This window comes from Pleurodeles waltl, chromosome 5 (assembly GCF_031143425.1).
Source record: "Pleurodeles waltl isolate 20211129_DDA chromosome 5, aPleWal1.hap1.20221129, whole genome shotgun sequence".
Lineage (NCBI taxonomy): Eukaryota > Metazoa > Chordata > Amphibia > Caudata > Salamandridae > Pleurodeles > Pleurodeles waltl.
The window spans coordinates 1,539,391,852-1,539,405,095 of record NC_090444.1 but is presented as its reverse complement, the minus strand read 5'-3'; the positions used below and the strand labels follow the sequence as shown (position 1 = coordinate 1,539,405,095).

The following is a 13,244-nucleotide window of genomic DNA, read 5'->3' as shown; positions in this document are numbered from 1 at the left end:
CCATCCTGTCATACAGCAAAAAGAAAATCTCCGATTTTCTTTGTAGCCCTTTAGGGACAACAATTGCTTTAGTTGGAATATACTGTGATCTTTTGCTTGTTCGGAGAATATCGACGGAAAAGCTAGTGCCTAGATCATAATGCACTTCCGCCCCAAGTCCCCTGCTTTTGCTGCATCCTTCCCAAATTACATAGATTGACATTTCATAGTCTTCATATATTCATTAAACATATCATCTATTCATGTTCATTTATAACTGATACTCATTTCATAGGACAGACGTGCTTTTTCGAGGCTGCAAATTCATATATTTTTTTTTCCAACGTAATTTTTATGATTATTTCAGACAATACTCCTAACAATTACATCAAGCATGTACAAAGTATTACTGTGTTGGAACATCAGTCGATAGTTACGAGAAGTACAGAGATATATACCAATTCGGAACCATTCAGCATTCTATTGTTTGTACACATAGCTGTGTTACATTTCAATCCATCGCTTAGGATTATTATACATGATTTCGAATATTTTGTAATTGGACATTCGTCAGTTCCCGTGCTATTGATAGTCTTAGTGCAACATAAGAGTGCACTAATATATTGGGTCAATACAAACCATCTGACGGTTGTGGACAGTGCTTGAAATTGAAAAAATAAAGTGCAGGTACTCTGTGCTAGAGTACCTGCTTGTTTCTGAGAAGTGCCGGTACTCTCCAATTAAAAGAATTACGTTTTTCTTGAGATGTGCCGGTACTCTCTCGCTCAAAATAGAAAAGTGCCGGTACTCAGTACCAGCCCATTTAAAGCACTGGTTGTGGAGAACAAACACAGACATGTTTCATATCGTTTTGCTGAAGCAAACAACAGTGTATCGAGTGTGAGGTGGGAAGACAGGGCGCATCAAAAGACAGATACATAATGGACAATCGACTACTGTATTGTGGAAAGAGAAGACAAAACTATCTTCGACCCAATTTGACCCTCAACTTCTATTTTTCTGATCAAATGTAAACTTCTACTGTGCAGGTCTTGCTTTCATCAAGGAGTCATGACCTACATACACTGAATCCATTAGTGCCTCACATGCAGGGCTGGTGGCTCCCGGTGCGACAATGGTTGTTGGCGTCCCCCAATGACCATCTCCACCATGATTTCCTCACTACAAACAGTGCCCCTCAAGTCTCCATAACCATTCTCTCAGATGCATTTAATTATTTTTTATAGTGACACTCATACCAGCGTAGGGTACCAGAGCACTTTACTTCACACACACACACTGCACAGAAACAATCGTACATGTGTAAATCAGTGTCTATGAAATGTTACATAAGACAGAGGACTACAAGATGTAGGAGTCACATGTCATCCATACTGCTCTATATTAGAATTTTAACTTGGAAACTGGAAGCAACAAAAGGATCTCTGACAAAAGCTGCAACTCACTGACCTATTCACATTATATGCACTTTGTGATCTGCTTATAGACGTTCAGCAGGCATATTAACCCTCTGCACTAGCGCTATCTTATGATTAGTCAAAACTTCCAGTAGACGAAACTCCTGATCTTTCTCCACAATAAACATTATTCACCAGTTACCTTGAAATTTTTATTGTTGCCTGAAATCTGCTGGAGGCAAGAAATGAGGCAGGAGGTACTCTTAAAACCATTGCGACCCTTGACCCTGCTTCAGGCAGGCAGGTCGCTCCTTGCACCGCTGCCTCTGCAGCCGCCACTCCAGATGCCTTCTCAGTGTTTTTCCCGAACCCCAGTAGTCCCCGCGGCCACGCCCCCCTCCCTCCACTCTAGTCTCGCTGCCTTTTTCCCCGCTGCTGAGCCCTGTGGCCCCGCCCCCCCCGCTCCCCCATTCACGGATCCCCCTCCCTCCTCCCAGCTGCCACTCCCTCCCTCCTCCCCTCTTATGGCAGCCACGGCGTGGATGCGCCGCTGGCACGGCAAGCCCGTCTGAGCTAAGACCGTGCCCACCGCCAGTACCCCTGGCCCACGCGCCTCCTGCAAAACAAATCACTGCTACTCAGCCAACGACCTCCACGCCCTCAATCCAGGACTCTCCCCATCTGCTTCCAGTCCACCGCGAAGCACACCAAAGGACCATTCTCCTGCAAAGCCTGCAACTTCACCTGCAACCTAACCACCAAGCTCCAACACAAAACTACAGACAACCACCTCAGCTGCATTCTGCTCAAAACCCGCTCCATCCACAAGCACGCAATCGAACTCTGGGACCTACTGACCTCTTCATCGCCTGACGTCGCATTCCTCACCGAAACCTGAATGAACTCAGCCTCGGAACCAAACATAGCCAAAGCCATACCTGAAGGCTACAAGATCACCAGAAGAGACCGCAGCAACAAACCAGGAGGAAGAATCACCATAGTCCACAAAAAGACCATCGGAGTCTCCACCAGCCCCCATGACACCGTCAACTCCGCCAAGCACCTTCATTTCAAAATCCTCATCAACGCAAACACCACCCTCAGAGAAACACTGGTCTACAGACCCCCCAGGCCCCGACCTCACTTCTACGACATCTCCGACACCATCAGCACCCAAACCCTCACCTCAACGGACTACATCCTCCTCGGTGACCTGAACTTCCACCTAGAAAACAACAATGATATCAACACCACCAACCTAATCAACAACCTCGCCAACCTTGGCCTCAAGCAACTCGTCACGTCGCCCACCCACACCGCAGGACATACACTCGACACCATCTTCTCAGCCAGCAACCACGTCTCCTTCACCCACACCACCGAACTCCACTGGACCGACCATCGCTGCATCCACTTCTCCTTCCAGAAGCCGGTCACTCACCACCTCACCACTCAACCCCCTCGTCGCTATTGGAACAGAATCTCAACAGAACAACTGATTTCCACCCTCGCCCAGGCACCCCCTCCCAGGACCCGAGACCCCAACACAGCCGCCACCTACCTACATCAATGGATAGAAGACTGCACCAACACCCTCGCACCACTCAAAAACCCTCAGACATCCACCACAGATCCAAGGCCAGCTGGTTCACCCCGACCTGCAGGCCTCCAAACGGGAATGTTGGAGAATGGAGAAGGCCTTGCGCCTTGTACCCACCGAATCCAACCATATCGCCCTCAAGACTGCCATCCGCAAACATCACCAGATGATCCGCACTACCAATAGAACCTACTACAAAAGCCGCATAGACACCAATGCCCACAACAACAAACAGCTCTTTGGCATCTTCAAAGATCTCTCCAATCCCAAGCCCTGCTCCCACGAACCCCCACCATCACAGGAGCTCTGCAACTCCCTCGCCTCTTATTTCCGTCGAAAGATCGAAGACATCCACAACAGCTTCAAACCCCAGACCCACCAGCCAACCACTGATAACCACGAACCCAACGCACCAAGGAAACAACCCTCTATACTCCTGGACCCACGTCAACAATGAAGACACCATCAATACCATGGCCTCCATCCACTCCGGCTTCCTCTTGCACCCCTGCCCACACCAGATCTTCAACAAAGCCAGCGACATCATCACCCCCCACCTCTGCACCATCATCAACATCTCCCTCGAAACAGCCACCTACCCAGAGAGATGGAAACACACCGAAGTCAACGCACTGTTGAAGAAACCCAAAGCGGACCCAGACGACCCCAAAAACTACCGGCCCATCTTCCTCCTCCTTTTCCCTGCGAAGGTCATTGAAAAAATCGTGAACAGTCAACTATCCTGCTTCCTGGAAGACAGCAAAGCGCTCGATTCCTCCCAATCTGGATTTCGCAAGAACCACAGCATGGAGACAGCACTCATTGCTGCCACAGATTACATCAGAACCATGCTTGACGAAGGAGAAACCGCAGCGCTCATCCTTCTGGACCTCTCCGCAGCCTTCAACACAGTCTGTCACCAAACCCTTCTAACACTCCTCCACAACGCCGGGATCCGCGGTAAGGCCCTCAACTGGATCTCTCCTTTCCTCTCCGGCAGAACCCAGAGAGTCCGCCTTCCACCCTACCTGTCCGAATCCTCCAAAACCATCTGTGGCGTCCCCCAGGGATCCTCCCTCAGCCCAACATTCTTCAACGTTTACATGGCTCCTCTCACCAATATCGCACAATCCCACCACATCAACATAGTATCCTACGCAGACGACACGCAGCTGATCATCTCCCTCACGAAAGACCCCACAACTGCAAGAAACAACCTCCACAATGGAGGAATCAAGCCGCCTCAAGCTAAACACAGACAAATCAGAGATCCTCATCCTCAGCAGCAACCCATCTGCCTGTGGCCTACCTCCCTTGGAGCCGCGCCCACCCCCACCACCCAAGTACGGAACCTGGGAATCATTCTGGACTCAGCACTCAGCATGACGCAGCAGGTCAACGCAGTCTCCTCTTCCTGCTACAACACCCTCCTCATGATCCGCAAGATCTTCAAGTGGATTCCCGTCGAAACCAGAAAGACAGTCACCCACGCCCTAGTCAGCAACTGACTGGACTTCCGCAACGCACTCTATGCAGGAACCACGGGCAAACTACAAAAGAAAATGCAACGTATTCAAAACACCTCCGCCCGACTCATCCTCAACGTCACATGCCGCAACCACATCTCTGCCCACCTCAGAGACCTACACTTGCTATCCGTATCGGAGAGGATTACCTTCAAACTACTCACCCACGCACACAAAGCCCTCCACAACACAGGTCCGGCCTACCTTAACGACAGACTCACCTTCCACACCCCCGTCTGCCAGCTCTGCTCCACCAGCCTCGTCCACGCCTCCATCCCCCACATTCGCCGCACCACCGCCGGAGGAAGATCCTTCTCTCACCTTGCCGCCAAGACCTGGAGCTCCCTACCACTCCACCTACACCAGACCCAGGACCTCCTGTCTTTCAGGAAACGCCTCAAGACATGGCTATTCGACCAGTACCTCCCCCCCCCGCGCCTTGAGACCCTGACGGGTGAATAGCACGCTTTATAAATTACTTGATTGATTGACTGATTGATTGAATCTATACTTGCAAACACGGTGCCCCAAAGTCAGCACCTGGTGCGGTGACACTGGTCGCATCGCGCTAGAGAGGGCACTGCTCACATGCTTTAGCAAATTCCAGTTTTCACATTACTCTTTTACCCTTGAGTAATAATAATAATACACATTCACACTCAGCCCATTTAAGGCGCTCCCTCTTCAAAGTCTCGAATTGCGAGCCACAAGTGATATCCATCCAATTGTTACGTATTTGGTTGGGAGTCTGTATTTCGAGGTGCAGGGATATATCCCAAGAATACACATCTCAGGAGTGGCCACTATATGCCTGTCTGTAGATTATTTAATAATTGTAATGATATCAGACCAGTATATGACAAGGATCCAGATCACAGTACACTTCTGTCTCAAATTCCCCAGATCAAGGGAACATTAATTTTGCTCAGTGTGAAATAGGCTCTATGAGGATACAAACAATGGATCAATTTTAAAACGTGCATTTCAGGAAATTTAAGAGGCGTTTTCATAACAATGCTACTTCTCACTGTGTGATAAAGTAATGGTATGACCTTTATATGTGCCTGTGGTGAAGTATACAGTATGAAGTATTTTGTGTATAGTGAATTCGTTGGTACCTGCTTTCCACCTCTTTCTGTCCACTGCCACTATAGTTGCAAATAGTAAAAACTGTCCTGCAGGGATGCCAAACTCTGTCAAGTCCTTGTAGTTGAGAAGTACTCCAGCTATATAAATCCCCTATTTCTTTAATTCCATATTCTGGCTATTCGGATAATCCCCACCAGTTACACTTAAGTGTTAATGCATTCAGACTCTGCAGTGGTATATTTGGTGAGTAAGGCACCACAATCCCTCCTCAACCAACAGCGCTTAATCATTTTTAGGGGTCCGTGCCATTATGTTCTTTATTTTAAGGTCAAATAGTACTTGCACAAACAGTTTCAATGATGGGCCATGGTCTTGAGTTTCTGTCTACTCATTAGTCTGTGCTGCCACCCATCTAGTAACTCACCGTACTTGCACCAAATAATAGGTCTTAAAATCTGAGTGGCCAACGCTCAGCTAGTTGTGGGGAATGTAAAATTTCCTAGCAATCAGGAAGGACATTTTCAATTCTATTAAGGGCATGGAAGAAAGGATTTTGCTCTGCTTTCTTCCTTTATTAACTTCCAGCAGACTTCAACATTTTTAACATAAACTAACTTTGCCATAAGCCCCAGAGAAAGAACTACAACAATCCGCAATCCGGTCCTGTCATATGCAAACATCCTCTGTGTATCCTCCTCTTTCTTGAGTGCAACAGGAGCGCTTCCCCTTTTTCTGGTTCACTCTCCTTTATTTCCATCGGAACCTGAAATGAACCAAACAAAGGTATGACCCCATAGCTCATCACTTCCTCACACTCACAGACTAGTCAGCGCAGTTTCACCACATGAAACATGATATCTTTTTAAATAGCGTGAGGACCTTAAAGCCTGTAATTCAGCATCGACCAGACAACATCTGGACAAACCTACTCAAAGGGAAATTGTCAAATACTTAGACCTTATGGCTTCCCTGGAAGTAAAAACAGTCGCAAAAAAACAACTGGGTAGGGAGAGGTCGCACGGAAACTTAGGCGGGAATAATCCTCACCTCCGTGTTTTTAATAGAACTGAAACTTTCCTTCATGATTACTAGGACATTTTTCATCCTATGTCAGGACCAGAGGCAAGTATTATGATCGTTCAAAGCTTGTCCACCACCAAAGAAGCCATGTCCACGACAAGTTTAAAATGAAACCTTTTGAACATGGAGTCTGATGATCTATTCGCTGCGTTAATTATGTTGTCCAGGCAAGCTACCAGGGATAAAAGCCTTAAAAGCCATTGCCCCTCTCACAGAACTTGCACCAAATTGTGAAACATCACTGCCTGCCTGTTGCATGATCAAATGGATCCATCTAGCGAGGGTGGGGGAAGTGACTGATTTGAAAGGTTTCCTGAGGGAGATTAACAACTGGCATTCATCTTGTGGGTGAAACTCTTCCGTCATGTTCTCATATGCCTTGAGGCATCTCTCGACACACAATTTCGTGAATTTATCAAAGGCTGGACAAGACACCACCTTCGAATTTGACTGTGTGTCTTGAGATATGGAAGGTGACACCTTTGGGAGTGAAAATCCAACCTGTGATGTACAGGGCTCAGACATACGAGACCCTGCGGCAGGACACAAGGCATAGTAACATGGACAGTTTTGCAGAAAGTTCGTTGTGTGTCAAGTATTCGTTTTCTATCAAGATCGAAATAGATAGAGGACTTTGTTGACATCCTAGAGCAAAAAATATCTAGGTTCTGGGGGAAGTGCCCGCACAGTCCTCTCATCAATTCATGCATCAACGGGTGTTTCCCCAGCAAAGAGCCCTGTGAGTGAAAATGCCCTGTGGATATGGCTGACCAATATGAATTTATAGTTCTGTAAGCTAATCCCTGGGATACCAGAGACACCAAGAAATTCAAGATGGGGACCACCTTGAACCCCATGGGATCCTCACTGTTTTGAACACACCAACGCACCCATCTGGACCATGCAAACCTATAGCGTTTGTTGGTGCCATCTGTCCAGGCTGCCACCAACATTCTCTCAGCTTCATGCAAAGTGCCTGTGACTCGCCAGCATTACCTCAAATCCACCAAGCCATTAGAGGCATTCTCCCCTGAAGTAGTAGTGGGTGACAGTTGCCAAGGGGATGAAAAAAGGACATGTGCAGTGTGGGGTAGAAGGATTGGAGAATCCCAGGAAAGTTCCAGAAGAACTGGAAACTAGACTTGAGACCTCCAGCACAGAACGACTAGGACTACTTTGGCCTTCAGTCATCCCACTTGGGCAGACAATCTCATGATCTTCACAATCCCCGTTCTCCTGACCATTCATGTAAGAATGCACCTGTCGCTGTCGCCAGACGATCCAGCTTCCAGCTGACCTATCTGGCAATCTGGTAGTCCAGCCTGGAGGGAAAAAGGTCTACAGAAGGAGGCCCATAGGGCTTCTAACATTCTGAAAATGCTTAGGTTCAGTTGCCACAGGCTCGTGTCAGACAATTGTCTGGAGCACGATTCTGCCACTGGGTTGGATGCTCCGGAAAGATATTCCGCTGAAACTGATATGTTGTTGGACAGACAGAAGTTCCAGAGGTCTGTGACCAAGTGTGCCAGAGATTTCGACTTGGTGCCCCCTAGGTGATTGATATATTGTACTGCTGAGATGTTGTCCATTTTCAAAAGCACATTGTTGTGCACTCTGTCCTTCGTCCAACATTTTGTCGCAAAGTATCCCGCCATGAGCTCCAAGCAATTGATATGGCGCCACTGTTCCTCTACAGACCATTTTCCTCCTGTGAAGGAGTCCCTACAGCGTGCATCTCAGCCGGACCTGCTGGCTTCGGACTCGATCACCATGTCTGGGTCGGATACAAATATGGCTCTTCTGTTACAAGCTTCCATGTGCACCAGCCACCAATTCATTTTGTTTATGACCTCGTCCGTTAGGGGAATCTGTTCAGAGTACTGCAAGGCTTTGCGTAAGTGGGAGGTCTTGAGGTGTTGGAGGGCCCTGTAGTGGAGCGGGCCCAGAAAGATCACTTGAAAGGTTAGAAAAATGCTGAACCCATACCTGCTGTTGAATTTGATGAACAGTCAGAGTACAAACTTCCAAACTGCCATAAGCAGTTATATGCCAAAAGGAGGACGTCTTTCCACTTGGATGTCTCTAGCAAATCTTGCCAGTTTTTGTCATCCCAGCCCATTTTGCTTGACACTGGTACTCCTTTATAATGGCATCTGGCCTCGCAAATCCATGAAGGACTCAAGGATCTTATAGCAGTATGCAAAAGAGCTTTGGCCTGTCTACATTCCTTAGAAAAACAAGGAGCTGACTTGGAGGCAGCTCTTATGGATTTGCCAGTTCCCAACCTCAACCTCAATGAGATAATTTAATAAATTAAACAAATAACCGTGGATGTAAATGATACAAATTGTGTACAGATCAGCGTCCTCATATGGTGAAAGGGTTAAGGAAAAAAGGTAATAAATTAATGCAAGTTGCGAAGGGTAAGAACACATTTTTAGCTACTTAAGGACCTTCCTAGTGTTCCCAACAATAACATTCCCATAAACGCTGGTCCTTCAGCAATACATTCAGGGCATTATGATCACTCTGCTCAACTGGTTATATGAAAGTCCACCAACCAGTTCCATAGAATAGGAGACAGCATTATATAATCAATTCTATTCTTCGATGAACCCCTACAGAAACTAAATGCCCCTGTTCAAGTCAGAATCTGACCTGCCATTGCATGGACGCATCCCATGGGTGATAGCATATGAAGCTAATTGCGTGGCTACAACAGAACAAAATTTGAAAGGGGAAGCATTCAGGGCCACATGTACGAAGGTTTTTGCACATCGCAAACAGCGAATCGGGCTGTTTGCGACATGCAAAATGCACTTCCCCATGTACAAACCCAGTTTTGTGACTCAGTAAACTTTTTACCAAATCGCAAAACGGGATTGTGACTCACAATTAGGAAGGGGTGTTCCCTTCCTAATTGCGACTTGCAGTCCCATGTATGATTGTTTTGTGGCCACGAATGCGGTCCCAAAACAATTGCAGTTAGCACCAGTGTCACAAAGGTGCTAACCCATTCGCAAACGAATGTCACTGAAAACATTTTTCCAGAGCCGGCAGTGGTCCACGAAGGTGCAAAAACCTTCGTACATGTGGTCCTGAGGGGCACATGTACAGAGGTATTTGCACATCGCAAACAGCGAATCGGGCTGTTTGCGACGTGCAAAATGCACTTCCTCATGTACAAACCCAGTTTTGCGATTCGGTAAACTTTTTACGAATCGCAAAACGGGATTGTGACTCACAATTAGGAAGGGGTGTTCCCTTCCTAATTGCAACTCACAGTCCCATGTATGATTGTTTTGTGGCCGCAAATGCGGTCGCAAAACAACTGCAGTTAGCACCAGTGTCACACTGGTGCTAACCCATTCGCAAACGAAAGTCATTGAAATTTTTTTTTCAGAGCCGGCAATGGTCCTGTGGCTCTGAAAAAATGAAACTAAAACGTTTCATTTTTTGTTTTTGAAAGGCATCTCGTTTTCCTCTAAGAAAAACAGGCTGTATTTCAACAACAAAAAAACTGCTTTATTTAGAAGCAGTCACAGACATGGTGGTCTGCTGTCTCCATCAGGCCACTATCCCTGCGAGGGCCGCCATTCCCAAGGGGCGACCTACCTCATGAATAATCATGAGGTGGGCATTTGAGACCCCCTTGTGAATCGCTATTAGTGTCAATAACACTATACTACATTTGGATTTGCGATTCACAAATTGCGAGTCGCAAATCCGAACTTTGATACATGTATCCCTTAGTTCTGGGATGGCCAGGGCCTCTCGTTTTCTGGATCAGCAACTAGTGTAATAAAATCCAATTGCTGATCAGTAGTATTGAAATCACACGCAAGAATGCGCTTGGGTTTGTAAGACAAGGACTCAAGATTATTAGCTAAGCTATTTAATGTTGGGGAGGCCATACTGTTAACCACACTACAGTTGTAAATGTTAATTATAGTCCCATTACTGGCCCTTATAGATAGCCCGAAAATATCAGGCGACTCGATGGACAACTGCTCAATGATTCAGTTGAACGAGATTTTTACCCTTATTAAGAGACATCCCAGAGGGGTGACCGGACAAAAAGAAGCACATCCACTGAGAAGGTAGCACAACTCGACATTTATAGCGGCTCTAGAGCCCAGGTCTCTAATCATGTCTGCACACTGATCGCACAGAAGGTTTGCTCTTGCCTGCACATGACCTATCAGGCTTCTTCTGAAAATATCGGGTATTTTAGTTTTGGTACTCTTCTCTGGCCCCCAGGTCAAGGAATGTGCAGGAGTGTTCAAAATAATCTCAACCTCCACAATCAAATCATTTATTTGACTGAGGGTACACAAACCCCTTGTTTTCCTGGCACACTTATTGATTTTAATAAGGGTTCAGCCATCCGTCCAGATTAGCTGAATACTGGGATACGATATCAGTCCCACCAGCACCCAAATGAGACTCCAATGGACACTACAGTCCCCTGTTGTCCCCCATGTACTAATTGCTGTATCCCTACATCCTCAATGGGGAGAACAAACAGACAATAGAAATAATAAGTCTCAGTTCGAGATCGCGGCGGAAATACACCCACCCAAAATGAAGTGCAAAAAAAGATGCTTGTAAGAAAGGAGGAAAAGAAAACCATTAAAAAATGAATCTAAACTATAATATAAAACGCCATGCTGATGACAATTATATCATGTGTGTAGCAAGATGAAAATATTATGTGGTATGACTGGGGATGCCTTACCATATAATACTAACACAATACCCAATAGTAGACCTCTGATTCATACCACTAAACCCTAGCTCAGTCCTGGTAGAGTAAGCAAAGAGCAGTCAGGCTCCTTAGAGGAACATGTGTAAAGCATTTTACAAGACGAACATGGATGATAAGTAAATGACACAACTTGAAAGGAATCAGACACCAATTTATAAAAATAAAGTATATTTTTATATTATTTTAGACACCAAAACATTCTCAATAAAATGCAGTTAATCGGCTGTAAGAATTTTTGAAGGAAAACTAAATCACAGTATTTCACTCTTTTGCATTGAAGTCAATGGGCAAAAGTGTTAAAAATTCAATTGGTCACTTGTGGGGCGAGTTCCGGGGAACCCACACGAGGTTAAGATCCTAGGGGCCCTGGGAGCAAGTGTCAATGGTCAGTACAATTTTACCTGGCTCACAGGGCTGCCTGTCCTGTGTACTGAATGGGCCCGCAGACCTGGCAGAGGCACCTTGCAGGGGGATTCCAGCGACATCCTTTGGCCTGGTGGCTAGAAGCTGGTCCTAGGCAAGGATTTTCCAGCCAGAACAAATCAGGTGCACCCAGGGGACTCGGGTGCAGAGGTGCTCCTGGCTGTCCGGAGTGCTGAACGGGTCCGCGGGCGCTGTCAAAATGCAGCACTCAGCAAAAGCACACTTCTCGGTGGATGTCCACTCTAACCTCAGAGAGCAGAGGCCCTTGAGGTCCCAGGACCTAGATTTAGCTTCTGGTTCGTCACTACCCTGTCCGGCGGCTCAGGGTGCTGAGGTAGCCTTTCAACTGTCACTCACAGGCTGGTTGCGCCAAACTTGCCTTACCACACACTTGATGACAGCTCCTTCAGGATGCAGTCTCACAGCAATGGGGTCATTGATGACGTTAGTCACTATAACTGAGCGACGCTCTGGAATAGGTGATGTCTGGGAAGGAGGAGATTAGTTACTGGGCTGGCTACCAACAAGCCTTGGAAGTGGCAAAAGTAGACCATGTGCACTTCAATGATGGGAGGCCTTCAGGACTGGAGTTGCGTCTCGTAACTTAGAGGGAACCTCCAAACAACTCCATTGATGCAGGACACCGAGATTCTTTGAGCCCGCTCACAAGGAGACCATCGGGTCACAATTCATCTGGCGCAAAATGTTGTTTCTCCTACAAGTTGCAGAGGACTGGTCCCACCGGTCAGAGGACTCTACTAACTTTTCTGGTGTGCTTTGGTGTGCTCTTGCATGGACTGAAGAGTTTCAGTCACAGGCACACGTCGTTACATGGGTGGAGTATATGGTCTCCTAAGGACACTTTAGTGACCTATCTTCAGTCCAAAGTTCCCTTTTTGATGACGGCATCTTCTTGGTGTCTCTTCTCGGATGAAAAGTCAGAATTGAGGTTCTGGTGCCAGGGGAGTCCCTTAAATCCTAGTTTAGCTAGAATTAAGGGTGGAGGAGACAGTGGCCAATGGACTACTGGTCTCCGTGGCTAGCCAGTCCCTGTAGAGGCAACATTCTGTGGGTGTACATCACTAATCTACACAGAATGCTCTAATAGAGGGTCTTCCAAATTTGCAGAACCCCTCCTCGGCTATACAAACCTGCTAGCCCACCTTAGGGGTGTGGTTAGCCCTTTCAGAGTGTATGCCTCCTGACTACCTAATTCTCCCCCCTGCTGGACTGAGCAGGGTAGGGAGTCCTTTGCCGTACTGTGGGGGGACAGGAAATAATGTAGTCAGGGCATGGAGAGCCTTTGAAGCTCTTCGCCTTGATTATAGTAAACACTAGCCATTCTGGGAGGGAGGAGGTGT

At 46.8% G+C, this 13,244-nt stretch overlaps 1 protein-coding gene across 1 annotated transcript in view; it reads right to left on the bottom strand.

Annotated features, from left to right (window-relative positions):
• Positions 1–5,557: 5,557 nt before the first annotated feature.
• Positions 5,558–13,244, bottom strand: part of ERICH1 (glutamate rich 1) — a 141,866-nt gene continuing 134,179 nt past the window's right edge. Inside the window, exon 6 of the mRNA XM_069235826.1 lies at positions 5,558–6,375. Within this exon, the coding sequence (XP_069091927.1) occupies positions 6,350–6,375 (26 nt within the window). The 3' untranslated portion in view covers positions 5,558–6,349. The remainder of the gene's footprint in view (positions 6,376–13,244) is intronic.